Genomic DNA, 27,739 nt, shown 5'->3' with positions numbered 1-27,739 from the left:
GTGAGTACTTCCACAATGAGATTTGATATAATGTGATCACCTCTGTGATGAGATCTGCTGTGAGTAGCCAAACAGTTGAAAGTGAGTTTCCCTTGGGTGTATGGCCTGCAGCGAATATAAGCGAATGTTCTAGCAAGGTTCATGGGCTTTTGCTTGCTCTGGATCCTGCAGCCAGCTCCTGTTCATCTGACCTCCGGTTCTTGAGACTTGAGCTAGCAGCATACCTGAGGTCTTGCCTACCGATTTGGGGATTTGTCAATTTTCACAGCCTGTGAGCAGGAGTCCTTCTCTCTGACCTGCCAATCTTGGGTTCACCAGCCCCTGCAGCTAAGTGAATCAGGAGAAGTCTCTATCCTGACCCACAGACTTGGGACGTTTCAGCTTCTACAACCACATGAGCCATTTCCTTGACATAAATATGTATATGTATATATATATATATATATCCGCTTTCCTGGTTTTGCTTCTCTATAGAACCCAGCCTAAGACAGACACCATTAAAAGAGTGAAGAAGCAAGCCTCAGAGTAGGAAAAGCCATTTGTAATCACATCTGACAATGAATCCCTTTCCAGAATATATAAAGAATCCCTACAAATTTGGTACAAATAGCTAAGCACTTAACTACTGGCCTAAGGGTTGGAAATTTGAACCCACCAAGAGGTGCCTCAGAAGACAGTCCTGGTGATCTGCTTCTGAAAGGTCACAGCCTTAAAAACCCTGTGTACTGTGTAGCAACCCTACTTTGCAAACATGGAGTTGCTGTGAGTCGGAACTGACTGGACAGCAACTAACAACAACAACAGCAAATTAAAAAGAAAAAGACAAGACAACCCAATAAAAAAATGGGCAAAGAAATTTAAACAGTCCCTTCACAAAAGAGAATATCCAAGCCAATGTCATCAGGAAATGAAAACCACAATGCTACATCACCGTACACCTGTCAGAATAGGACAGGAACTCACACCCCTGCTCTAGGGAGAACTGCTGGCTCTTTTATAGTCCACAGCAGAAACAAAGTCCGGAGAAGATGTCTTGCTTGTGGGGATCATAAAAATCTCTCTCCTGGGCAGAGTCTCAGGGTTCACCCTGGTTTTGGTAGCTCTGTGTAGAAGACACTTTCCTGAAACAGCTCATCGCTGCCTGACTCAGGAGATGCCCCCAGACCTTTTCTCTAAGGCCCCAACTGGCAGGACCAGACCCACCAGCAGCTTTGAGCAGCAGGACAAAGGCAGCGAACTTTGACAGAGCACCCTCCCACCTGGGCACTAGTTTTAAACTCAGTTCTCCTCCTGCAGAGGCCGTCGGTGGCATTGCGAAATGCTTCTCACAAGACTTTAGATTATTGTAATTTCCCTGTTGTATAATGCTGGTTTGCTGGGTTTCATTTCTATAGATAAAATTTCATTTGGCCACTTTAGTGTGCAGTCATCGGATATAATTATGGGGAGCTGTCCCCAAGACTCTGCGGGAGGCTTAGCCAAAAGAGAAGTCAACATTTAATAACTTGGGGACTTTGTGCTAAGGTGCCTATAACCCAAAAGCCTGACCTCCAAAACATCCCTGTTTTAGTGGCTCTCACTGGCGTGGTCCTGAAGCCTCAGGAGTGCTCCCCCGGGCTGGGACTCAAGGTACCTGGGAGCTGTGAGGGTGCCTAGGGTTACCTGCTGCCTGCAGCTTACCCCACTCTTCTGAGATCACAACTCTGGGAACAGCAGGAGACCTTAGAAATTGTACTGGACCGCTCCAATCTTTCCCCATCTCCCCATTTTACAGATGAGAAATTGAGGCCCACAAAGTAAGAAGACTTCCCAAAAGAACACAGCAAGTTAATGGCAGAACAAAGACCAGACCCACCATCCCCTGACTCTTCTGCTGCAGTCTGCCTTTTTCTCTCCTCTTCCTTTCTTCCTTTTCTGGGGCCATGAGGCCTTGGATTTCATAATAAACCCAGCCAGCTGAGAAAATGCCTTTCTTTTGTCCAGTAACCTCCCTCCTTCTTCTGACCAATCAGGCTTTACTCTGAATATTCTGTGTTGGGCCTCCAACTGGGGCAAAAGCATGTTACAGTTTACGGAGCCCTGGGGTTGTGCCAGGGAAAACCAACCAGAGTTTCCAGCTTGCATAACCTGAGCAGCACCTGGGGACAGAATGAGGCCAGGAGATACCCCAGGAGTCGCCTCTGCTCCTAGCATTTGGCTACCATGAGCCTGTGATCTGAGACATATCCCCTTTCCTCATTCCTGCCTGCCTCTCCAGCATACCCCACCCTTTTCGGCTGGGCATAGTGCACCAGAACTCAGGATACACTGGCATGACCTGTCCCTTCATTCACATAAAATCAATTGAAAAGCCTGTGGGGCGGTGAGACCTGCGCCCTCTGGAGGAATTTCAGACACCAGCTCGGCCCTGATAAGGAGGAAATTGCCAACCAGGAGTCAGGGGGCAAAGTCCTATCACACGGTGGGAGGGGAGGCGAGGAGTCTGCTAAGGCTGGGCAGAAAGAAAAGGCCAGTGCCCACAGAAGCACCACTCAGAGCTGGTCTGCCATGAATGCCTTCATCCGACTCCTGCAGCTGCTGGTGCTGCTCCTGACCCTGCCTTTGCACGTCTTGGCATTACTGGGCTACTGGCAGCCTCTGTGCAAAACCTACTTCCCTTACTTGATGGCTGTGCTGACCGTCCAGACCAACCGCAAAGTGGAGAACAAGAAGCGGGAGCTCTTTAGCCAGATCAAGAAATTTGCAGGGCCCTCTGGGAAGGTGGCCCTGCTGGAGCTGGGCTGTGGCACCGGGGCCAACTTTGGGTTCTACCCATTTGGCTGCAGGATCACCTGCCTGGACCCAAACCCCCACTTTGAGAAGTTCCTGAGAAAGAGCATGGCTGAGAACAAGCACCTCGAATATGAGCAGTTTGTGGTGGCTTCCGGAGAGGACATGAGACAACTGGCTGATGGCTCTATGGATGTGGTGGTCTGCACCCTGGTGCTGTGTTCTGTGGACAGCCCAAAGAAGGTCTTGCAAGAGGTCCACAGAGTGCTGAGGCCGGTGAGCTGATGGGAAGAGTATGGGTGTGGGGCAGGCAAACAGCATGGGCCATCCCAGTCTTCAGAGTACCCAAAAACCAGTTTCCATGGAGTTGATTCCAACTCAGGGCAACCCCATGTGTGTCAGAGTAGAACTGTGCTCCATAGGGTTTTCAATGACTGATTTTTCAGAAGATTACCCGGCCTTTCTTTTGAAGTGCCTCTGGGTGAACTCAAACCGCCAACCCTTATGTTAGCAGCAAACTCATTAACTGTTTGCACCTCCTAGGGACTCCTCAGGGCACCCTACTAAAACCAAAAGCCAAATCCGTTGCCATCAAGTCAAATCAAGTTCATGGTGCGCCCACAAGTGACAGAATAGATCTGCTCCATAGGGTTTTGTTGGCTGTAATCATTATGGAAGCAGTTTGCCAGGGCTTTCAACCATGGAGCCACTAGGTGGGCTTGAACAGCCAACCTTTAGGTTAGCAGCCAATTGCAAACCGCTTGTGCCACCAGGGTCCCTCAGGGCACCAAGGATAGAGAATTTGCTGTTTTCACCCAGTAGACACCCCACTCCACCACCATCTGCTAGTGAATAGGAAATATGGCCAGTGTCTTGATTGGGCAGAAGAAAGCAATTAGGAGCGCCACCTAATGCAGTGAGGGGCAGGGGGAGGAGGGCCAGAAAAGCCTCCTGAAGGAAGTGATGTTTAAATTGAAGTCTGAGGGACTAAAAGCGAATGTGAAGGAGTGAAGGGAAATAAAAGAGTGTTCTAGATAGATATATTAGGGAAAGTAGAACCCAAAAGATTTTGACCTGGGTATGGAGAGAAAGGAGTTTAGGGTGGTTTCCAGGATTCTGGCATAAACAACTGGAGAAAGGCAGTGGGTTAAAGTGTGGTTTGTTGAGATGGGGAAGACTGGGGAGAAACCTATTTTAGACTTGTTAGGTCTGAGATGCCACTGAGACCAAAAAAAAAAAAAGTTGCCATCAAGTCACCACAGTACCTCTGGGTGGGTTTCAACTACTAACTTTTTGGTTAGCAGTGGAGCACTTAATCATTCGCACCACTCAGATACTGCACTGAGACACCCAAGCAGAAAAGCCAAATCGGCAGTTAGAACTCAGGAAGATGTTTCCTGGAGATATGGATTTGGAAGTCACCAGCTTATGGTTGGTAAATTCAGAGCCTGGGGGTGGATGAGATCACCTGGGAAGATTCCAGTAGGGAGAGAAGGGCTTGAAGAACCCAGCTTTAGTCAGGAGTCAGGTCCAAGGTTTCCCTGGGATGCTTGCCAGGGTGTTCACTGATATGTCCAGAGAGCAGCTGGATGTATACATCTGAGTCTTGGGACAGAGGTGAGAGTGTATATCTCTGCATACAGAGACATCTGCTCCTATTTTTCCATTTCCCTCAGCTATGTTGTCCCTCCTCTTTTTAAGAGAGATCTCTCACCAGCCATCCCACTCAGTCACGTAATGTTCTTTACAAGGACTTTGGGTGGGAGAACAGGAGCCAGGCAATGCAGAAAAAGTCAGCAGGTCAGAAGCAGCACAGGTTGCTCCATAAAGTCCCAGACCAAGAACTTCCACTTCACCAAGAGGTTTGACTATGCTTGCTCAGTGGGGTGGAGGTGAGGTTGGAGGGCAGGAGTGGAATGGAGCAGACAGGTGACACTCTCTCCTCCCTCCCAGGGAGGAGTGCTCTTTTTCTGGGAGCATGTGGCTGAGCCGCTTGGAAGCTGGGCCTTAATGTGGCAGCAAGTTTTAGAGCCCACCTGGAAACACATTGGGGATGGATGCTGCCTCACCCGAGAGACCTGGAAAGACCTGGAGAGCGCCCAGTTCTCTGAACTCCAAATGGAGCAACAACCCCCTCCCATCAAGTGGTTACCTGTTGGGCCCCACATCATGGGGAAGGCTGTGAAATAACCCCCAGGTGGCCACTCACTCCCTCCCCTGCTCCCAATCAGAATAATCCCACCCACCGGCCAAGTCTATCTTTTATTGCGCAGATCTAGGCAGAGGCAAGCCATTCACACTAAACCAAAAAAAAAAAAAAAAAAAACCACTGCTGACTCATAGTGACCCTATAGGACAGAGTAGAACTGCCCCATAGGGTTTCCAAGGGGTGGCTGGTGGATTTGAAATGCCAACCTTTTGGTTAGCAGCCGTAGCTCTTAACCACTAAACCACCAGGATTTTCCTCTAATTCCTCTCTCTCCCACCTCCGCCAGTGGGAATCTCTAACTGCAGTCTCTCCTTCCACAGTGAAAAAGCTCTATTCCTACCCTGACCGGAGAGAGAGAGAGCAGCTATACCCTGTCATGTCCTTAACTGCCAATTTCTGGACCGGATTTCCCAACTTTTATACATCCACCCACTGGGCCAGCTCCCCTCCCTTTCCCTTACTTCCATGGTAAAGTCCCCCTCCCTCCTTCAGCTGTCACACCCATGCGCCTCTAGGAACTGGTCCTGAAAGTCATGGTGTATCGTCCCTGTCAGACCACCTGACCCATCCTCCCCTGTAGTACCTGCATCTGAATTATGGCGATACTGGAAAGAATCAGGCCTCCCCTGGAGACCTCAGGATGAGGGAGCAGAACTCAGTAAAGAAGCCAAAGGTTTTTGTCCTCAAATGTTTCTTTAATAAATAGACAAAACCCACTAGGCTGATGCAGCAAACTAAGGTCAGAGGAGGGGGGAAGTAGGGACGGAGGAGCCCCTGAGTCAGCCCTGGTCTTCTAAGCTAAGGCACTTTGAGGGAGACAGGTTCCTGGGGTCCTGTTATACAGGGTGAATGGGAGAGGGAGGTCCCTTCTCCCACCTTTGAGTCAGGACATTCCTGCCCTTCTCACTCTACCCCACAGCCCCATCCCTGATTTATCCCCTCTCACTGCACAGCATTCCAGGGGAAGTGCGGGGGGTGATCTTAGTGGGGCGTGAGGAGAGGCCCACGGCCCTGAGGAAGCAGATTCTGCCAAATCCTCCTGCGACACCAGCAACCCACTCTACCCTCTTTATCCCAAGAAGCCATCACTAGGGGAAGGGTGGAGGGGACCCACAGGCCAGGCTGGGACAAAGGAAACTAGGCAGTGGCTGGCACAGGATGCCTGTCAGGGCCCAGCTCAGGGCGCCCATCCGCAGCCAGGATGGGGTGTGCATCAGGGCCTTCCCTCCGGGGGCTGCCCCAGTTGTTCCTCAGGATGGTGCCTGTCTTCTCCTCCTTGAACTGCTGCCGATCTTCCCGTGGGATCTTCACCGCATGGTACTGGGGCACTGTTGCCTCAGGGTACCGAGCCCGCTTGAAGAATCCCATCTGTAAGGATACCAGGCCAGACCATGAATGGCCAGCAGGGCTGAGGCGTCTGGAGGAGATGGCCAGCAGAGCACAGCCCCTTGCCCTCACCATCCCTGGCACAGAAAGAACCAACTGCAGCAGAAAGGGGACAAGCTAGACAGCAACCAGTGAGTGCGCAGCGCCCACCATCAGTGCTGGATCCTTGGTTCTCATTCACATTCAGAGACCAGGAAGGGGGCCCAAGATGCAGGACCAAGGACATCTTCCTTGGTCTCTGGAAGAGGGAGTTGAAGGTAGAACATCAGGACCTCTGACCCTAAAGCTTTTAAGAGACCCAACAGCCTCCCTCAGAACACAAACGAGATCTGAAGAAGAAAATAGCTTCCTAGGTCCCTGCATCCTCTGGAATGATTCTTCTAAAGTTACACACAATCACACACCCTGTACACTCATACGCTAGGTAGCAACCCCCCTACGGCAGGGCCCGCTCATCCATGAACATGGTAGTCTGGCCCTTCCTTAAGTAACGAACATGCTGGCCCTTACGTTCCAAGGTGGAAATGTGCCCCTTGCACGCTCACACCAGGACTGCCAAGGCTCCTACATGCTCAGACTCCTGCATAGCATCTCCTTGCACAATCATCTCTGCACACTCATGCCCACAGGAAAGCCATGCACAGCACCTCCCACACTCCCACATGCTCACACTCTATAGGTCCATCCAACCCTCTGTGCATGTATATACTCACCCTTATAATTTCCCTCCTTAAAAGTAATAACCTCCCACCCCAGGTCCTGGGACCCACACCATCCTCATTTCTTCGCCTTGCACATTCATGACCCCTGAATGATGGGAGCTCTATTTATACTCACACATACATATCCACACATGCACACAGGTATTTGCACACGCACACATGTGCATGCACACAACAGTTACCCCACAGTCCCTGGACCCCTGCCTTCCACAGCTGAGGGCTGCATGGCCAGACGGGCCCGGTGAAAACTGGTGGGAAAAGATGAGCTCTGGCTGCTCCGATGGAAGAAACCACACTGGGATATCAAGGGGAAAGGGGGCAAAACAGGCAGAAGATGGGAAGATTGAGGAAAAATGGGGGCCTTCATCTGTGTCCATTTCCCCTCTATGGGGGCAGGAAGCAGGGATCCTAGGGCCAGTTTCATGAAATCTTAATCTCCCCTAAACTGGCCAGGTTCCCAACAATTTGGGTGCTACTCCAGAAGCCTGGTCCACTGATGACTCATCAAGGTGTGTTCTTGATCTGTGACTGGTCCCAAGGAGTAGGTGTCTGGAGGGAAGGGAGGGCTCTATCTGGCCCCAAGGACATGCATGGTTCCATGTCCAGCCTCAGACGTGGCATGTGGTTCTGGGTATGAGCCCCGGTGGTGTATGTGATCCTCTGAACTGACATGTGCGTGTGTGAGCTTTTACGTTGTGAGTGTGATTCTGTATGCAGGTCAATGTGTACAAGAATGACTCCACATATGTGATGGTTCAAGTTCAGACCCGGCGGCAGTAGTTCTCCATACTTGTTGGCCTTATCTAGTTAAATCAGACCATGCTTCTCTACCTCCATGGTCCTTCTGGAAGGCTCAGACCCCATCAATCCCATCCCCACACCTCCAAATCCTACCACCTCATCTTCCTCCAAGACCCAGCTCCAGGGCAGCTTCTCTCAGTCTTTCCATCCTCTGAGCTCCCACTACGCTTTCTCAGCTCTTGGCAACTCTTAGTCCTTGACTACAAAGCTCATCTTGCCCACTAGACTGTAAAATCCCTGAGGACAAGACCTGCATCTGATGTATCTTTGAAACTTCCAGGGCCAGGTAGAGTTCCTGGTACATGCAGAGTAAGTACTCACACATATTTGCTGAATAAATGAGTGAGTAGGTGGAGGAGCCACCTGCCTAACAAGGAATCCCAGCCCCCACTGACCCACCCTCCCCAGGCCTCACCTTCCACATCAGCAGCACCAGCAGTGCCAGCACCAACAGCCCAGCCAGTACAGCCAAGAGGATGACCCACCAGGGGACTCCTTCTGCCACCACGGCCATCGGGTCCAAATACACCATCACTGGAATCTGAGGATCAAGGGATTAGTGGAGCAAAATCAGGAGGGAGCAAGAGAGAAAAGCGCCCCCACCACCCCAGGCCTGCAGCTCACCACTGTGGAGGCATCTTTAAGCAGCAAGTTCTTGATGGAGGACTTCACCGTGATGTTGGCCCGGACAATCACTTCCAGGGATTTCACAGTTGAGTACTCCTAAGGGAAGAAGGAAGAAGACCCTCCTCCTAACTGTCCCCATGTCCCCCTCCCTTCCATCCAGCTCCTGAAATTTTAAGTGGAATGGCGTCCTACACAGAGGGTGTTTCTGCCTCCTTGGGTTAAGGATGTGCTGCATTCGGACAGAGAGGGGGCGAAGGAGGAGTGAGTCCTGCAGGGGCAGTTGTGGAAGAGGAAGTCCAGCCTGGGGTCCCAGCAGAGCCCTCACCTCCAGGAAGGTGCTGTTCCAGAGGCGGCCCCAGACTCGCAGCACAGCCACGCGGTCAAAGCTGTAGAGCGGGCAGCTGAACACTATGCAGTTAGCTGTGCCTCGGGCGCAGTCCTGGGGACAAGGACAGGCAGGGCGCTGAGCTGCTCCACCCCTCCCCACTGAGTCTGCCCCAGGGCCTGGCACCCTCACAAACATGCTCACCCAGACACAGAGCCTTTATGCAATCCTTCCATGAGCACCCACATCTTGGATCCCTTTCCCCCTTGCTCCTCACTCATACCTCTTCCACTTTCCTTACCTGACCTTAAACTCCCCTCCTCCAGGAAGTCTTCCCAAATTAACCTTGTGGTCTACCTGGATAATCCAAACTAGTAGCCTACCCCAATCTGGGCTATTTGGCTTTGAAGTGGATGGCGGGAGAGGAGTCTTCCTCCTTTACAGCAGCAGATAAAGTAGCTTCCCTAATTGATGCTTAGAGTATCTCATGATGGTTCTATTTATTGAGCACCTACTATCTGTCAAGCATTTATTTAAGCTTTGCAACAGTCCTGCAAGGTGCATATTATTAACCAGTTGACACAGAGTCAATCTGAACTCATGGTGACCCTGTGTATGTCAGAGTAGAACCATGCTCCATAGGGTTTTCAATGGCTGATTTTTCAGGAGTAAATCACCAGGTCTTTCTCCCAAGGCACCTCTGGGTGAACTCGAGCCTCCAGCCTTTTGTTTAGCAGCTAAGGGCATTAACCATTTGTCCCACCGAGGGACTGTGCATATTATTATCTTCCTCATAGTTCAAATGAAGAAACTCAAAGAGGCCAGGTGACCTGCCCCAGGTCACACAGCTAGCAAAGCTAGTAAATGATGGAGCAGATATTTGAACCCAGGTCCACATTCAGCAAAGCCACACTCCTGCACTAAGCCCAGACTCACTAAAGGAGGAAGAGGCTGCCCCAGGAGCTGCTGGGGGGACAGGGCACTCAGACCCTGTTCTTCCCGGGCCTGACCAACATCCATTTGGCCCAATCACCACCTAATGGCCCATTTCCTAAAAGTCATATTATATTCATCACACTTACCACAGTCCACATGCAGAAGAATGCTGCTCTGAGAGTGTTTGAATTCTTTAAGACATCTTTTGTTTTGCCACTCTTGAGCAATTCCAGAGTCTTTATTTAGCCAATTTGTCTAAGAACAAGGCCTTCTGCCTTAATTTTAGGTAAAAAAAAAAATCCATTTCAAACTTCTTATTTGAAAAGGAGGCCTTTCAGAGGAAGTGAGTCGTATGGGGAAGGTGTGACTACCCATGTGACAGGGAATAGCAATTACAGAAGTTCACACTACTCCAGAAGCCCCTGAGTGTTGTAGATTGAATTGTGTCCCACAAAAAGGTATGCTGAAGTCCTAACTCCTGGTACCTGTGAACATGACCTTGTTTAGAAATAGGGTCTTTGAAGATGTTATCAGTTAAATTAATATGAGGTCATACTGGCGTAGGGTATGTCCTAATCCAATATGAACAGTCCCCTTATAAAAGAGAAGAGACACAGAGATAGATACAGAGAGGGAAGACAGCCATGTTAGGACAGAAGCATGCATCTACAAGTCAAGGAACGCCAAGTATCACAGGCTGTCACCACAAGCTAGGAGAGAGGCATGGAATAGATTCTCCCTCAGAGCCCTCAGAAAGAATCAACACAGCAACACCTTGATTTCATACTTCCAGCCTCCAGAAGTGTGAGACAATAAATTTCTGTTCTTAGAAGCCATCCAGTTTGTGGTGCTCGGTTACAGAAGTCCTAGGAAACTAGTACACTTAGTTTTTGCCTCATGCCATGCTCTCAGGGAAGTGAGGAGGCTGAGGGCCCTGGGGAGGGAACCAGGTACAGTGGAGCTCCATCCCAGACAGATGGTGACACATCTGGCCCAGCTGCTTCCATTCCCCTGAGTTTCTGCAAACAGTCTCTTCAACTCCTTGACTCGATTGCCCACCCTTCCACAACTGGGATTCACCCCCTCACAACCAGGCCGAATGCTCCCCTAATGTACGTCCCCACCACACCCTCGCTGCCAGCGCCATGCCATCCTAGAAGAGAAGCAGAGAGCATGTGCTAATTTATCCAGTAAATCCATTTAAGGAACAAAATATGCAAAGTAAACAGAAGCAAGGAAGGCAAAGCTCCTCAAAAGGAATAGACCTAATGATCATATATGATATACCATAATTTTAATTATTAGAACTTTAAAAGACTTAAAGTGTTTTTGACATTATTTGGATGCAGCAGGTTTCCTTATTCAAAAGAATAACACCGATCTCGAAGGTGGCCAAAACTATGCTATCCCCATAAAATATAACATTTATGTTTGATATGAACGTATGGAGAATTGATCACTTGGCTAACTAACTGGCTTTAGGTCAAATGCCCTGCTCTGAAGTGAGCACCTGGGGGACACGGGAGGATCTGGGCACTGGCAGCTGCTTCACAGATGCTTCCCTTCCAAATGTCGTAATGAGAACTGTCTCACGAACTTGCCCTAGGTTTGACCATCACACCTCTTGACAAGCCACCCTCCCTGGAAACCCACCACCCTGAGGCTCCAGGCTCCCCAGGGCATCCTCCATCACATCACCACACACCTCCATCTGGCAGCCACCATGGTTGCCCTGCACTCACCAGGGTGATGTTTTTCATCTTCTCAGCAGAGGACACTGGCCACCAGGATGCGCTAGGCTCCGGCTGCTCACGTGGCTCCTGCTGCTCAGGCTGCCCCAGCTCCCGCCGCCTCCTGTCCCAGCTGTACACATCCTGGATGTAGGCAGGTACAGCCAGTGAGTGTCCCTCTAAACGCAGCAATCCAAGATCACATCTCCTCCCACGTCTTCCTGCAGGTCCTCACAAACACACACTACCCCCAGCCCCAAGACCAAGACATCCTTCCCAACGTCTGACCCCCTCCACCCTCCTATATAGCAGCCCGCCCTGCCTAAGCCTTACCAGGTGGAGGATATTGGGCCTCGGGGAACAGAACCCCTTCTGCCCGGGCCCCTGCCCGCCCTCCAGCTCCACCCGTACAGGGTACAGCAGCCACTTCCCATTGGCAATCTCGTGGGGCCACATAATGTTGAGGAAGGCAGAGCCCAGAGTGTTGAGCGACTGGCCTTGGTTGGAGACCTGTGGACATGAGGGAGTGTGAAGAGGGGAACTCAGGTCCCAGAGGGCAGAGATGGGGAACAAGGGCTGAGGGAAGGGCTTCAAGAGACATAATTTTAACAAAGACTCAGGATCCTGGACCCTACCAGGCACCATTCCCTCCTCCTGCCAAATATAGGAAAACCTGAATGTGTCATTGGCAGGCCTCAGCCAAACACAGGCAGAGTTCTGGGGGGAGACATTAACCCTCCCCCCATGTTCCACATCCCCAGCTGAGGCCTTCAGCAGAGAAGTTTCCCTGAGTTCCCATGGCCTTCCCAGACCAGCAGGGTGAGAGGGCCAGTCAGGGCCATTTGAGGCCCCAGCACTGCCCACCACCAAGGTCCAGGTGGAAGGTGGGGGCCATGAACACACTGGACCACCAACCTGCTATATGGTAGAAGAGCCCCGGACCTTGAGACATGTCCCAGCCTCTCCTCTGTGCCCAGAGGGAGGGTGACCATGGAGGGGTCACATGCCAGGACACTTACCGTGACCTCATACTTGACCTTGCTGCCCACATCACGCTCAGACCTCATGGCACTCTCGCCCCTCACCACACCGGAGAAGAAGAGTTGCTGGGGAATGGCCACCCTGATGTGAAAGTGTCAAAACAGGGGCTGAGGAGGCCTAGGGCCTGGCTGAATGGAAGGCCAGGAGGGTAAAGCCAGGAAAGGCCAAGCCTGGGCCAGGGCTTGGAAGTGGTGATGCCCCGCCTCCCCTCCAGTGGAGGTCCCCACTTGGGCAGGGCTTACCCAGTGATGGACAGGGGCAGCTCAATGAAGACCCGGGCCCGAAGAGAGACTGGATGCAGCTCCTGCTCGCTGATCCTGGCATGAGGGCACGGCAAGCGTGGGCAGTGGGTACAGGCTCCAGTTCTCCAGGTGGATACCAATCAAACTGCCCCCCCTCACCCCACCCTGGCTCCACCAGGCTTACGTGGCCAGCAGCAGCTCCACGTCCAGCTCTGTGGTCTCAATGGTGATCCCTGAGGTGCTAAGTATAAGGTAGAAGGTGACCTAGGCCAAGGGTGGGATAGAATGGTGTCAGGGAGGGCTGGTAGCTTAAGGAAGGGGTCAGAGGTTAGAGTCACCAGATGGGGTTAGGGCAGACATGCCAACCTGGGCACCTCTCTTCATGGGGTTCCCCAGCTCACACACGACATGGGAAGCATTCTCATTGGACAAGCAGAGTGGCTTCTCCTGGAACGGGGAGAGAGAAAAGGTCAGTTTGGACTACTGAAGCCCCCAAGACCCCACCCTACCCCACCCTGTCCCAGGTCCTCACGGCAGGGTCCAAGGCCCGGACTCCTGAGTAGTCCAAAGAGGCAGGGAGAGTGACCAGGAGCAGGGCCTCGTGAGCATCGTCCCCATCAGCCTGGGGCTGGGCTGGGTCCGAGGGCAGGTTGGTGACCTTCAGCTCCAGGCCGATGACTGGCTGCCCACTCAGTGCAAACAGGGCTGTCATCCCATCAGCATCCCTGGGGGTCAGATCCCACTCATTCTAAGACATAAACACCTTCCTCAGCCTCTTCCACTCCCAGCCTCCCTCCCCCAGTGCATGCTACCTTGCCTCAAGAGAACCAGTCTGGGAGTCAGGGGACCTCCACTCTCCTCCCAGCTCTACCATTTACTTACCTTGCGCAGGTAACAACCTCTCTAGGTCTCAGTTCTCCATCTATAAAGTGGGACTAATATTTCCTACCTCACAGGATTGTGAAGACTAAACAAGGTGATGTGTGTAAACTGTATGCTATCACACATATTGTGAAGGATTGTCATTCCTCTCCAGAGGAGCCCCTGTGGCTCCTCCACTGACCTTCATCCTGCCATTGTCTGAATTATCAGCAGTTTCCCTCAAGCCTTTAGCCCTCTCTGCCTGGTCCTCCTGAGGAGGCTTCCTTCCATTCCTTGGATTCATGCCCTCCCACACCACCTGCTCCCCCACCCCCTCACATGGGCAGAGGCTGGAACTCCGTGTCGCTGACCCGGGAACAGAAGCGAGCCTGGACTAGCTGCAGGTTGCTCTGGCAGATCTTGTCTTCACCACAGCCTTGCTTCAGAAAGTGGATCTGGGGAGAGATTTGAGGAGGGCAACATTCCCAGGAAGAAATATAGGAGGGTGGAGTAAAACAGGATTAAATGACCTGTGTTCAGCTCTCAGATACGCTGCTTACTAGTTGTGTGATATTGGGCTGGTCACCTAACTTCTCTGAACTGCGTCCTCATCAGTAAAATGATGAGAGTATTACCCTACCATGGTAGAGATTAGTAGGCTAGCCCACTGCTAAACCACATTTCCCCACTCTCCCTGGCATGGGTAACGAGCCCGGTAGCACAATGGTTAAGCTCTCAGCCGCTAACCAAAAGGTCAGAGGTCAAACCCACCAGCCACTCTGCAGGGAGGAGGGGGAAGTAGAAAATTACTCCCATAAAGATTATAGCCTAGGAAACCCTATGGAGCAGTTCTACTCTATCCTATACGGTCACTATGAGAGGAAATCAACTTGATGGCACACAACAACAACTGGCATGGGAGTGGCCATGCAGCTGAACTCCAGAGATTAGAATGTGAAGGCCATGAGAGGGATTAGATTCGGGTTTAGTTTAGAAATGAGGAGCACCACCTCCAGGTCGGCAGGAGAACCATGTAAGGAGCTTCATGCTCCTTCCCCCTTCTAGATAACTGGGATGGAGAAGATTTAAGGCCCTGGGAGGCCAGGTTTGAAGATGGCAGAGCCACCATCAAATGGCTGAATGGAGAAGTGCTGCCCCCTCTGATCAAATGGAGGAGCACTGTCCCCTCTGACTAGGAACACTTGGTAATTTGGACCATTTTACATTTTGGTGTCTGCTTATTACCGTACCTAAAAATATGAGGAACTGGGGGATAAAATATGCAAAAAATGTTCTGAAATCTATGAATGGGGGTCTATGGTGAGGGACTATGATCATTAGCCCTACCAGCTCCTTTTCCTGGACCAAACCAGAACCTATGCTCACCTCTGCCCGCTGGGTGCTGGGCTGGTGGACATTGAGGATGGGGGCCACTGGGGGAAGCCCCTGGCCAGGAGCCTGTCGCCGGAGCCGAGGGGTCTGGAGACTATAGGACAGCGTCACCACAATGGCCCGAAGCTTATCTTTGACATTCTCCTGAGAAGGGGAGAGTGGACATGGAAAACTGGAACAATCCCAAGGCCCCAACCCTTCCCAAAGCCCCAAGCAGATTCTGACACTTGGAAAGAAACAAAGATGAAGGACAGGGGAGGAGAACTAAACACAGAATGGAGAAAGACTGGGTAGAGTAAGGAGGAGACCCAAGATTTAGAGCTTTGAGGATCAAATTTGGCAATGGAACTTGCCATTTCCATTTCCAGGGAGTACTGAACTCAACAGGAGATGCAAGAAGATAGCAGGTGAGGAGGAGCTAAGCCCCTAAGACAGCTTCTCAAAAGTCTATGAGAGAGAACCCCTAAGGGAGCAGGAGAACAGTGGGACGCAGACCTCAAATTCTCATAAAAAGACCAGACTTAATGGTCTGACTGAGACTAGAAGGACCCCAGGGGTCATGGTCCTCAGACTTTCTGTGAGCCCAAGGCAGGAACCATTCCCAAAACCAACTTTCAGACAGGGATTGGACTGGACAATGGGATAGAAAATGATACTGGTGAAGAGTGAGCTTCTTGGATCAAGTAAGCACATGAGGCTATGTGGGCAGATGAGAGGAGGGGAGATGAGAGGGCAGAGGGGGTCAGTGGCTGGCTGAATAAACACGGAAATACAGGGTGGAGAGAAGGAGTGTGCTGTCTCATTAGGGGGAGAACAACTAGGAGTATACAGCAAGGTGTATATAAATTTTTGTATGAGAGATTGACTTAATTTGTAAACTTTCACTTAAAACACAATAAAAATTTTTTTAAAAAAGTCTACGAGAAGCATGTGTTGTAGAAGAAGCTAAGAGGAATCTAGGAAAACAGATTATGAAATGACAATGACCCTCGGAGACCAAAGGGTCAGTGCCCACCTGCAGCTGGAACATGGTGTCTCCACAGACTCGGTCATGCTGGTGCTTCAGCCACACGGTGCCCGAGGCCTGGTGTTTGGGGTCATCTGGATTACGACTCAGGAAGGTCACCCGTGGGACCTGGCCCCGGAGCCTCCGGTCTGTGTCTCCATCTATCATGTAATTCAGGGCTGTGGAGTGTGGTGAGAGGGTCGCCAGTGAGCTGGGGAAGTGCTCCAGTCTGACCCTGTCCCCAGGGTGCCCTTTTCCGGTTTTCAAGTTACCCTCACTGGAAACCCAGCAGAGTGGGAGGGGGACCTCACTCACCCACAATAGGGCTGTAGCTGCTGGGGGCTGCGATGTAGCTGAAACATACCCTTAGGTCCACACTGTGGAGGCAAAGGAGGCTCCTGAGCCAGGCAAAGCTGGTAGAACAAGACCACGAACCACCACCTGCCCACTCCTGCCACAGCCCCACAGAGAAAAGGGGAAAACCAGAGGAAACTGGGCCTTGGAGACTTCCCCTGCCCTCCCCTCAGACCCCACCTCACCAGACTGAGTGGCCACCAGGACAGTTGGGCTGTTCTAGGTCGATGGTACGAGGAGCAATGAAGACCTCATGGGAGACATGGAGGACAGGTCTGGCCCTGGGAGGATAGGGGGATGAGGGGCATAGGAAACATTAGAACAAGAGGCTGGGAGAGGAGAATGGGAGGAGTCTTCAGCAACAGATTTGGCCCTGGAGTGGGGGTCAGAGTCACAGAGAAGGTATAATGGCCTCAGGGAGGGAGAAGGCAGAGGTGGGGGAGGGGATCACCTAAAGAGGACAGCAGTGTCAGCCAGGGAGCCCACCAGCAGATCGGGGTAATGATTCCCGTCCATATCCAGGCCGCCAGACAGGGAGTAGCCGAAGCTCTTGATGCCCACAGCCTCGCCCTCCAGCACCTGGAAGACCAGACTGTCAGCCTCTCCCAACCCCACTCCCCCCGTCCTCTGCCTCCCCTGCCCTCTGCTGCTATGCCCCCTTACCCCACCCACATGGGTTCCCTCATCCCAAGGGCACTCCCCTCACCTGTGAAGGTGTAAGAACAACCCCCAGGCTGCTCCCGTGGTAGATAAAGACTTTTCCATCACCATCAAAGGGAGCACCCACAGCGATATCTGCAGGGTATGGGGAAAAGGTAATCAGTCTGGGGGTGGGGGTGACAAGAGCCAGGCTCCAACTTCTCCTCAGTCCTGTATGTCTTCTATTCTATTAAGAGGCTACAAGTCTGAATCGACTTGATGGCACACAACAACAACTAAGTCCCAGGCACCTTATATTAAAAAAAAAAAAAAAAACCCACTGCCGTGGAGTCAATTCCAACTCATGGCAACCCCATGTGTTACAGAGTAGAACTGCTCCATAGGGTTTTCTTGGGTGTAACATTTACAGAAGCAGATTGCCAGGCCTTTCTTCCGCAGTGCTACTGAGTGGATTCAAACCGCCAAACTTTAGATTAGCAGCAGAGCACAAACTGCACGACACAGGAACCTGCACCTTACATATATCATCTTTAATCCTCTCAGCCACTCTCTCTGGATGTTCTAGCTCAAAAAGGTTACGTAACCTGTCCGAGGCCACACAGCTGGTAAATGGTGAAGCTCAAATGTGAGCCCAGGTTCCGTCTCTCCCAGAGCCCTCAGAAGACTATCCCCTGACCTCTGAGTCAATCCCCACCCCTGCCCCACTCCCTCCCTCCACTGAGCATTTCCAGTTTTCAGTCACACCTGGGAAGCCATCTTGGTTGAGGTCCCCCAGGATAGCCACACTGACTCCAAACATGGAGTCAGGGGAGCCGCAGAGTCGAAGAGGGGAGACATCAGCCCAGTGACCACCCTGGTTCATGTACACATACACAGCACCACCCAGCTCTTCTTGGCGCTCAAAGAAGTAGGGGGCACCCACTACCAGGTCTGGCCAGCTATGGAGAAAGGGATACAGTCAGTGTGGGTTATCTCTGGCCATGGAAGTCAGAGGAGATGCCAGAGGCCCCTCATACCTCGCGGGCCCAACCTCCCCCAGGCTCCCCTCCCCTGGGCCCACTCTCACCCATCATTGTTGAGATCGGCCACAGCCAGTGAATAGCCAAAGCCAGAGGTCAGGCGCTCCCCAGACAATACGACTTCAGGTACCAGGCGGCTGGCACTGTCCTTGCGCAGAATGACCACAGCACCCTTGTGGTTGGCACGAGGCGCCCCTGCGACAAAGCTCAGCTCCTCTGCACGCACCAGCCCCTTCCCCGAGTCAATGGAGAAACCTGGGTGGGGGATGACTTCCTGGTGAGTACTCCCTGCCAGATTCAGAAGCCAGCGTGTGTCCCAGCAACCCCCACCCAGCCCACCACCTGGCAGGTCAGGAGCCAAAAGGTAGAGAAGTTGTCCCCCAAGCTATCACTGCCATAGCTGCACTGCTCTTCCTGCCCCTCCTGAGGCCCAGCAGCCCTTCTGCACCCAGAGACTGGAGTTTGGCACAAGAAGTGCAACAAGTCCGTTCCAGGGACTGGGAGGAGAGAAGGGGGCAACGCTGAGAAGGCAGGATGGCTGGGCAGGAGGTGGAGGGAGCTTGGTGGCAGGAGCTGGGGCAGAGGCCTCACCACACCTGTCCTAGGGAACTACAGCAGAGTGGTTGGTCCTCTCCCATCTCCACACCTTAGAGGCCCCCAATCCCACCCAATGGACCTTCTTTGCCCCACCCGCACCATCCTGGCAGGCAGAGGAAGCCTTCACATGGGGGATGGGGAACATATGGAGAGTTGGGAAGAGTTTATTTCACCCAAACATCTCCCAGGCCTCGTTTTGTCCTCTTCTGCAGAAGGGATGCAGATGAGACAAGGAGAAGAACTTACCAACAAGGCTAGATTTTTCTCCCGCACGTGTCCACCATCCATCCCTCAAAGGAAGTTTCCCTGGAGGTCTAATCTTCTTCCCTCCCGGTACAGCCTCAGCCCTGTCCCTCTCCCTCCACCTAGATCTTCCTCCTGCTCACGGTCCCCGAGGCCATCACCCTCTGTGCTCCTCTTCTCAGACCCAGCCACTGGGCCCAGCTCTTGCCTGGACACGTGTGAGGGGTGAAGGGAGGACATGTTCCCTGGGGTAGGAGGGGAGGCCAGGGCCAGGCCCCCAGGGCCCAGGAGGACATGAGTGGGAGCTTACAAACCTAAGTAGCTATTCAGGGCCAAGTCTCCGACTGGTCCTGGGAGCCGGTCAGCAGGGTCCAAAGTTTTATACACCAGCTGGTCAGGGTCTGAGCTATCAATGTTGGTCACAAAGAGCAACCCTGCGAGGGGTGGGGGGAGGAGACACCAGGGAAGGGACATCCAGAGAAGGAGCCACAGAGTAGGGAGACAGAGCCAGATAGAAAAGCCAGAAGAAGGTAGAATAGGAAGAGGTGGAAATTAGGAATGAGAGAGACCAGAGAGATCAGAATCAGAGACAGAGACAGAGACAGAGACAGAGACAGAGACAGAGACAGAGACAGAGACAGAGACAGAGACAGAGACAGAGACAGAGAGTACATGTGAGAGAGACACAGAGACAGGAGGACGGGAGCATGGAGAAGGAGAACAAGAGAGAGGAGCAGAGGGTTAGAGTGGCTCTGGGCCAGGGAGGGGTCCCTACCAAAGTAGCTGTTGGCAGGGACCGGGATGAGGCGGGGGTCCTGCTCCTTCTCGCCCCCCGCCTCGTAGGGCCCGTCGTCCAGGTATGCCAGGTCCGCTGAGCCCTGCACACAGAGCTCCACCCTGGCCGTGCCTGCAAGGACAGTCCTGTTAGTGTCCAGGGCAGGGAGCAAGGAGCACCCCTCAGACAAGACACTGAGTTAGACAAGCACGCAGGAAGCTCCTCCTCTCCCCTTCAGCCCCCACCTCCCACCCCCTGCCCAGCCCAAGCTTCCTAGGGGTCCCCAGACTGGGCATCACACTCACCGAGTGTCAGCTCGGCCAGCGACAGCGTGCAGAGACGGGAATGGGAGTGATGAGGGGTGGGCTGTGTGCTGGAGCATGCAGGCACAGCCGGGTAGGCAGCCCAGCTGTGCAGGTGGGGGCTCATGCCAGCGTGTTGAAGAACACGGGGCCATGCGAAGGAGAGGAGGCACTCCCATTCACGTGTATGCTAGCGTGACAGGGTGGAAGGCTTGGCAGTGCCCAAGGGCTCGATGGCAGTGGACATGTGGTCATGCTTGGCCACATGCTACTCCAGTCTTGTCTCTGCAGCAAGGGGAGGTTTGGGTCCCCTCCTCCCCTCCCTGGGGAGTGACTCACCCTTCCAGTTATAAGTTCCCGGGGCCCCAAAGAGGAGATAGTGGCTGTCGGGGGAGAAGGCGGCGGCTGTGCCCTGCTGGCAGAACCCAAATTGGTCGTGGCCCTGGGGGCGCCCCTCACAGAACTTCCACTCCCCACCATCCAGCTCATCACGGATGGCGAGGTCCTGGCTGAGCACAAAGCAGCGACCGATCACATCGCGCGTCTCCAGGATCTGGTCCACTCGCTGCCGTGCCTCATATCGATGTGCACAGGTCTGAGGGAGAAAGGGATGAGGGGCCTCCTCCAGCGTAGGCCAGGGCCTTGCTTAAGCCACACTGGCCATATGCAGATATTGGACATAGGCTGGCACCCATGTGCATGCAGGTGCGCATGCATGTGCACACACACACGCACACCTATGCCAGCACCACTGGAGCACTACCCCCCAGCCCCAGTGTTGGACAGGTACATGCATAACCCAGTATCCCATCTGCACCACTTCCTCGACCCTCTCTGGAAGAAGTCCTTGTCCCACATTCTGCCTGAGCACCCACAGGCACCACTAACCCAGGACACAAAATGCATACTCTCCTGATCATGCCACATGTGCCTGTCCCCCAATGTGCCAAGCCTGGTCCTGTCTCTGGACCTAAGCGAGTGTCACCAGCTGGCCTGCAGTGAATTTCCTCCCCCTCTCCACTCTCCAACCATTAAAAAAAAATTTTTTTTTTTTTTTCCCCTCAACCATTACCTATTCTTAAAGCCTGCCTCAGTCCACGTGCAGGAGCCTTTTCTCTCCACTCCTCTTTTGGACTTTTATTAGACTGATGACTATAAATGACTCACTAACATTAACCATAAGCCATCCCAGTGTGATTTGTATTGTAAATTGGGTGTTCATGCGTGTTTACAAAAGATACAGAGAGAAACAGAGACAGAGAAAAAGAGAGGTTGAAAATCTCTGTAACTATGCTGTAGGCTATCTGAGGCAGGCATCAGGTGTTTTCCTGTCTTTATATATCCTCTCTCAGGAATTAGCACAATGCCTGATGCTTAAAATAAGGTTCTCAATAAGAGTTTGACAAATGGATGGAGAGATGGATGGTAAGATTTTTTTTTTTTTATTTATAAGGACAGGAACCATGTCTTATACATCTTTTTATCTTCCTGAGCTGCTAGGAATCTCACCATATGCCCAACCTGTGTTCTGTAAGCACACGTGTGCATATGCACACACCATACACACACACTCCCCACCCTTGAATTCAGTCACAAGAAGCGGTACTCACAACAATCTTGCCCCCTGGCCCCTGGCTCCGAACACTGACTCCCAGCCACTGGTTCTCCTTGCTCTCCTTTTGCACATCAACTGGAGGCAGGACACCGGGAATGAGGGGAGCAAAGAGGAGGCCAAGCGCTCTCCTCCCCTCCTCAGGTGCTTCCCCACTCCACCCGCTCAGGGCTCGCACCTCCCTGGTCGATGTCCACTCTGTAGCAGTCGGTCTCCTCCAGGCTCAAGGGGCAGGCGAAGAGGCCTCCAGTGCGATTTGCCTGCTGCCCAGGCAGAGCCAGGGCCTGAGGAGCACCCACCAACAGCCTGCACGATGGGGTAGTGGCTAGCATTAGAGGGCAGAATGCTCCAACCTCCCCAGAGCTGCCCAGGTCCAATCCCTCAGTACCAAGCAGTCTTCAAGGATTAAGGAGAAGGGCCAAAAGTCAGTTTTCCCAAGTCCTGGACAATGGCAGATTCATACGCTTGGCCATGCAAACCCCATATTACATATGCACGTACTATCTGGATGAGGGACCAACACACACAATAGAAACACACACACATACACACACACATAGACCCAAGCAGCCCAGCCAGCACTGCTGGTTTGAAAAAACCGCCTGTTCCCAGCACCTGTTCCTGACCAGGCCTTCCCTACCCCCTCCCTGGCCCCATCCCAAAGCCCTGCCCCCTTTCCCCACCCCAGTCCAGTTGAAACCCTGCCAGAAATGCCAAGAATGCTCAGAGCAAAAGTAACAGGGCCCAGACTGGCACCACGAGGTGGCTCAAGGACCAGCTTCTGAGGCCTCAAAAGAGGCTAGATATGGGCCTGCTTCCCCCAATTGGAGACCCGGCAAAGACCCCACTCCTCGGCAACTCTGTCACCCAGATTTTATCAGTCACTCTGGCTCACATGAAAGTAGGGGCAAGTTTCCTTCCTGTCTCCCAGCCTAACCCATTCTCTCCCCACATCCTGAACCCCTTCCCCATTCCTCTTGCTTCTCCTCCCCACATCCACTATCTCCTCTTCCCCCCACAGCCCACCCCTGCCCTGTCTTCTCTCCGACCTCCCCCTCAGACTCTTTCCCAGTTGCAACTTTCTTGGCAGGACAATTTTCCATGATCACAGCCAAGGCTTCTTCCCTGGGGGAGGGCTGTGCTGGGAATGGAGGCTGCCTGGGCCCCCTGGGGCTGAATCCCCAGGCCAGGAGTGAGGAGGAGGTGAGGTGAGGTGATTGACACACAGCTGGCTACTGGCAGAAGAGGCTCAAAAGTGGCAGCAGGGAAGATCTCAAAGTCTCTCTCCCACACTATTTTCCTCCATCTCCCTTCCTGTGGAGAGGCTCAAAGCTGTAGTGGGCAATATTACAGACAGGCATCTGTGGGGGCACTGTGCCAGTCCTGGTGGAGGGGGGAAGGGCACAGAGTCATTCTCCCTTCCCGTAACTCCTCCTCGTCTCTTAGCAGCTGTCATCCCATGTCAGAGCCAGTGTCAAGAGACAGAAGGGGGTGGGGAGTGGTAGGGAAGAGAACATACATTCAGCATTACTTAACAGCTATTTACTAAGAACACAGTATATGCCCTGGGTGTTGCAAATGGTTAATGTGGTAGGTTGATAACCGAAAGGATAGAGGTTCGAGTCCATCCAGAGGTACTATGGAAGAAAGGCCTGGCAACCTACTTCCAAAAACAATCAGCCATTGAAAACCCTATGAAGGACAGTTTTATTCTGACACACATGGGGTCGCCATGAGTCAGAATTGACTCAACGACATCTGGAAAAAAAACCACATGCCAAGCCGCCCTATGTCAGATACTGGAGAGACAAGGAAGTAATATTTATTCAGCACCTAGGGTCAGCCCCTAGGCTAGATGCCAGGAATACATACATTATCTCACTGACTCTTCACAACAATGAATCCTGTGAGATCAGGATTCCTATCTTGTCTTACAGATGAGGGAACTCAGAAACATTAAGTGGAAGGGCTGGGATTCAAATCCACATCTGCTCAACTCTAATACGCCTGCTCCACTACACTCAATGACCAGCCGGTCTCCAGAGCACTGAGACCCGCCAGGCAGGAAGGGAAAGAAGCAGAGAAAAAGACCATTTGCGTTCCCTGAGCAGAAAATGAAACCAGGAGGCAAGGCCCTGGGCAAACAAATGCCAACCTTCAGACAAGCCATCAGCGCCCCATCCCTCCAAACACAAAGATGGCCTTCTCCTGGAGCACTGGGTCTCTCTTGTTCATCTTTGTGCTTGCCTCGTAGGAGGCATCAGGCTGTGTTTACTGAACCCGACTTTATGTGGACTCACAGAGACACCCAGAGCCTCAGCCGGCCAGTGTGCGCTGAGCACCTGGAGAAGCTGTCAGTCAGTGTTCCATGCTCACATCTCCCCTGGAGGTCAAGAGCATGGAGGAGGGGAGGGATCCACGTGGAGGAAAGAAGCCGCCAAAAGCATAGATATGCCCAGCCTCTCTCGTGGAGAAAGGTGGAGAATAGACCTGCCCATCCCTCCTGGAATAAGAACTCCCACATGCAGCCTGTCCACACCCTCCACCTCTGCCCCAGCCACACGCTCCTTCCCGGCTTCCTCCCATGAGCGCAGCCACCCCAGGCCTCTGGACAGGACAGTAGCCACAGCGGTAGCCACGGCAGAGTAAAAAGGAAAGAATTGTTGGCAGCCCAGATAAGTGGAGGGTGAGGAGTAGCCCACTACCACTGCACCTCTCAAAGTCTCTCAAAGTTCAGGGCTCCTGCCCAAGTCCAGTCCCTCTCTAACCCCTCTCAATCTGGGTGGTCCTCTGAGGGGGATGCTTGGCCTAGAAGGCGGGCTCCGCTTCGGAGGTGCTGTAGCCAAGCCTTTGGATCCAGGATTGCTGCAAGGTGCTAAAGCAATCACGGAACAGGAATTATAGTACTACTCACACTGTAGGGTCGCTATGACGGCAATGGGTTTTGGGGTTTGAACACCTCACAGCACTTACTGTGGGCCATGCACTATTGTGAGCCTTTTACATATGTTGTTGTTCACTGCCATTGAGTCGATTCGACTCATGGTGACCCCGCGTGTTACAGAGTAGAACTGCTCCATAGGGTATTCTTGGCTGTAATCTTTACAGAAGCAGTTCACTAGGCCTTTCTTCTGTAGAACCGCTGGGTGGGTTCAAACTGTCAACCTTTGAGTCAGCAACAATTGCAAGCCACTTGTGCCACCCAGGCCCCTTTTACACATATTAGGAAGTCTTTTAATTCCCACGATACCCCTGTATGGTAGTACAATTATTTATCTCCATTTTACATAGAAGAAAAGAAATGAGGCTGAAACCACAGCACAAAGTAAAAACGTTAGACCTCAAAGTCTCATCCAGGGACCAGATGGAGAGATGTCCAAACAAGTGAGAAGGTCTTTCAAGCAATGGGTGCTAGGAAAGGCAACTGCAACTCAAAAGTTAGCGGCTGACCAGGGTACCTAGCCTCTCCCTCACCACCAGGCAGCAGAGCCTTGCCTTCTAGAGCTAAAGCAGAGTCAGGCAGTCAGGACCCTCTGGGAATGCCCCCAGCTTGGCTCTAGAAGACAGAATCAAGAGCCACTTTCAGAGAGGAGGGGGAAATGACAAGAGACCAAGCTATTAAAAATAACCTAGAATTTGCCTAGAAATAGCTCAGAGAGTTCAGCATGTCCTAAAAAGGCCTCCAGTCCCGGAGCTCTGGCAGATGGGGGAGGAAGGGAGGGAGGGAGGGAGGGAGACTGAGATGAGGGAGGTAGTGGATGGAAGGCTGAAGAAGAGTGAAATCAGTTGCTTTCTATCTCCTCCACAGTTTTTGGGACACTGACCCTGCTCCCAGACGATAGGGATAAATGGAAAAAGGAAGATCAGAGTTACCCCCCTCCCTAAGTGGGGGGAGGAGAAATGAGCTCATGTCCCTGCCCTCTGCCCCCAGGCCAATAGGAGGGGGAGAAGACAGTCCCAGTGGATAGCATTGATCCCAGTAATGGACACTTAATGTGGCTTGGACACTGGCTGTGGAGAAAAAAGCCCCCTGACTTCAGGGAGTGGGAAGCCTTTTTTCCCCCCTAGCCTCTTTTTTTTAACTTGTACATGTAGCTAGAACCAAGGGTACAAAAAGCAGCACCAGCCACAGGCCTGACACACGTGTGTCCATCTCCCATGGGTCCTACGCTGATGAGAAAAGAACTAGAATTGTCCTTTGCCCCTCGCTCCTCCCTGCCTTCCCCCACTGCTGAGATTCCTGGAGCTGGAAATTTCCTGAGAAGGAGGAAAGGGAACAGCTTGGCCAGCATCCTTCCTGGATCTCTCTCCCTGCTGTGCTGATGCTACCATTACTACTTTTGGGGATTCTGTTTCCTGTCTCTATGTATCACCAAACCACCTAGTACAGGTTGCCAAGCCCTCCCAGAGCCTCTCCCAACTTTCCTGTGGTCTTGGCCTCGAGCCACAGAAGTGGCAGATCTCTCCCAGTTTCCCAGTGCCCTGCTGCCCTCACTCCAACCCATGGCAATGCTTTGGCAGGAAGTTATTTCTGGAGTCTACCCTCCGTCTGGAAACCCTGGTCGTGTAGTGGTTAAGTGTTAGAGCTGCTAACCAAAGGGTTGGCAGTTTGAATCTGCCAGGCGCTTCTTGGAAACTCTATGGGGCAGTTCTACTCTGTCCTATAGGGTCGCTATGAGTCAGAATAGACTGATGGCACTGGGTTTGGTTTTTTTTTTTTTTTTTGGACCCTCCATCCTGCCGATAATTAACCCATTGCTGTCGAGTCAATTCCAACTCATAGCGACCCTACAGGACGCAGGAGAACTGCCCCATATGGTTTCCAAGAAGAGGCTGGTGGATTTGAACTGCCGACCTTTTGGTTAGCAGCGGAGCTCTTAATCACTTCGCCACCAGGGCTCCCTCATCCCTCCCATAGCCCCCAAATCTCTCTACCCTTTCCCTCTCCTCCTGCCTAGGCAGAAACAGAATGGTCAGTCTCCCTTCTTGGGGGAATTCAGCCCTCTGAAGAAGGAGAGGAGCCAGAGACCCTGGCACTAGAGCAAGGATGCAGGTTGGGGGAAAAAGCCGAAGGAGATAGTTCTTGCCAAGACAAGAACCTGGCTCTCCGACTCGTCCCCAAAGCAAGACCTTGGGTCTTGGGACCTGGGAATACAGCTCCAGACCCAAGACAGACGAGGCAAGGCTCCAGGTTGGGTGTGGGGTATCTGTGGGCAGCCTGAGTCTTGGTGGACTTGGAAGATGGAGAGCTGAGGTGGCCCGGGGTTGAAGAGGAAAATCTGTGGCTCCGGCATGGGGACTCGGGGCGGGTGCGATGACTCACCAGCTCTGGGGTCGGGGCTGCAACTGTCGGTGCAGGGCCACAGAGAAGCCGAAGAGACTACCCGACTCGCCCTCCTTGCGCAGGGCGCCCATCACGTCCAGATTGAAGGCAACAGCCCCGGGGCAGAACATTCCGGCAAGCAGAGAGCCAAGAAGGTAGAAAAGCCCAGAGGCCCCCCAAGGATCGTGGCCCCGTGTCCCGGCCATGGGGCGAAGCCTGCGCGCGTGCCCCGCGAGCGCAGGGCAATTTCCGCGCGCCCCGAACCGCAAGGCTCCCCAGGCCCCTCTCTGGTCTCGGAAATTTCGCTGCTCTTTCAAAGGTCTCCTAGTCTTTCGCCTGGCCACAGCCCACCAGCCGCTCTGCGGGCCAGCACCCGCGACCACGATTACAGCGGCCGGAGCTCGGCGTCCACTAAGGCTCCCGCCTCCTCGCCCCGAGGTGCCGCCCCGGCCCCGCCCCGGGCCCTCCCCTCGCTCCCGCGGCAGGTGGAGGCCGGAGCGCGTCGCCAAGGCTGCCCAGGCTGGCGGCCTCCGGTTGGGAACTGGCCTTGCTCCCCGAGCCGTACCCCAGCACCCGCCCCGCCCCCGCACAGCGCTTCTTTCCCCCCTCCTCCCCTGGCCTTTGCAGGAGAGCTGTGGAGGCAGCGCCCAGGAATGGGGACGGAGAAAGGGAAGGAAAGACAGAAAGAAAAAGGGTAAGTGATGAGACCTGGGGTGAGACTAAAGGACAGCCTGGAAAGACAGGAGAGGAAAGGGGAGTGGTTCTGGGCCTGGGTCCTGCCTCCTCCCCAGGGTCACATAGAGCACC

General features: G+C 52.9%; 2 protein-coding genes across 3 annotated transcripts; one reads left to right on the top strand and one right to left on the bottom strand.

The window, feature by feature from the left end:
* The first annotated feature begins 2,466 nt into the window (after positions 1–2,466).
* Positions 2,467–4,991, top strand: TMT1B (thiol methyltransferase 1B). Its single transcript, XM_003405105.3, has 2 exons — positions 2,467–3,045; positions 4,723–4,991. The coding sequence occupies exons 1-2, from the start codon at positions 2,548–2,550 to the stop codon at positions 4,957–4,959; spliced, it is 735 nt and encodes a 244-aa protein (XP_003405153.1). The 5' UTR covers positions 2,467–2,547; the 3' UTR covers positions 4,960–4,991.
* Positions 4,992–5,097: 106 nt separating this feature from the next.
* ITGA7 (integrin subunit alpha 7) lies at positions 5,098–27,225 on the bottom strand. Of its 2 annotated transcripts, XM_064284096.1 has the most exons (26): positions 26,933–27,209; positions 21,788–21,915; positions 21,608–21,687; positions 20,337–20,592; positions 19,696–19,827; positions 19,235–19,354; positions 18,128–18,335; positions 17,806–17,999; positions 17,108–17,196; positions 16,853–16,980; positions 16,587–16,682; positions 16,363–16,424; positions 16,057–16,226; positions 15,036–15,185; positions 13,989–14,104; positions 13,321–13,513; positions 13,155–13,235; positions 12,973–13,052; positions 12,789–12,863; positions 12,525–12,627; positions 11,839–12,015; positions 11,518–11,649; positions 8,840–8,953; positions 8,512–8,610; positions 8,303–8,428; positions 5,098–6,346 (listed from the first exon to the last, which is right to left on the bottom strand). In XM_064284096.1, the coding sequence occupies exons 1-26, from the start codon at positions 27,136–27,138 to the stop codon at positions 6,116–6,118; spliced, it is 3,546 nt and encodes a 1,181-aa protein (XP_064140166.1). In that variant the 5' UTR covers positions 27,139–27,209; the 3' UTR covers positions 5,098–6,115. The 2 variants fall into 2 exon arrangements, with proteins under 2 accessions (XP_064140166.1, XP_064140165.1); XM_064284095.1 differs by lacking the exon at positions 19,696–19,827 and having other exon boundaries at positions 26,933–27,225.
* Between the last annotated feature and the right edge of the window lie 514 nt (positions 27,226–27,739).

The sequence above is a fragment of the Loxodonta africana genome, chromosome 4 (assembly GCF_030014295.1).
Source record: "Loxodonta africana isolate mLoxAfr1 chromosome 4, mLoxAfr1.hap2, whole genome shotgun sequence".
NCBI lineage: Eukaryota > Metazoa > Chordata > Mammalia > Proboscidea > Elephantidae > Loxodonta > Loxodonta africana.
Note: the sequence above shows the minus strand (reverse complement) of the source record. Positions and strands in the feature narration are given on the sequence as shown.

Coding starts and splice junctions, on each gene's coding strand:
- TMT1B (XM_003405105.3), top strand. CDS start 2,548: ATGAATGCCTTCATCCGACTCCTGCAGCTGCTGGTGCTGCTCCTGACC. Junction 3,046..4,722: donor TCCACAGAGTGCTGAGGCCG/GTGAGCTGATGG, acceptor CCTCCCTCCCAG/GGAGGAGTGCTCTTTTTCTG.
- ITGA7 (XM_064284096.1), bottom strand. CDS start 27,138: ATGGCCGGGACACGGGGCCACGATCCTTGGGGGGCCTCTGGGCTTTTC. Junction 12,864..12,972: donor GTGGAGCTGCTGCTGGCCAC/GTAAGCCTGGTG, acceptor CCCTCATGCCAG/GATCAGCGAGCAGGAGCTGC. Junction 8,429..8,511: donor TTAAAGATGCCTCCACAGTG/GTGAGCTGCAGG, acceptor CTTGATCCTCAG/ATTCCAGTGATGGTGTATTT.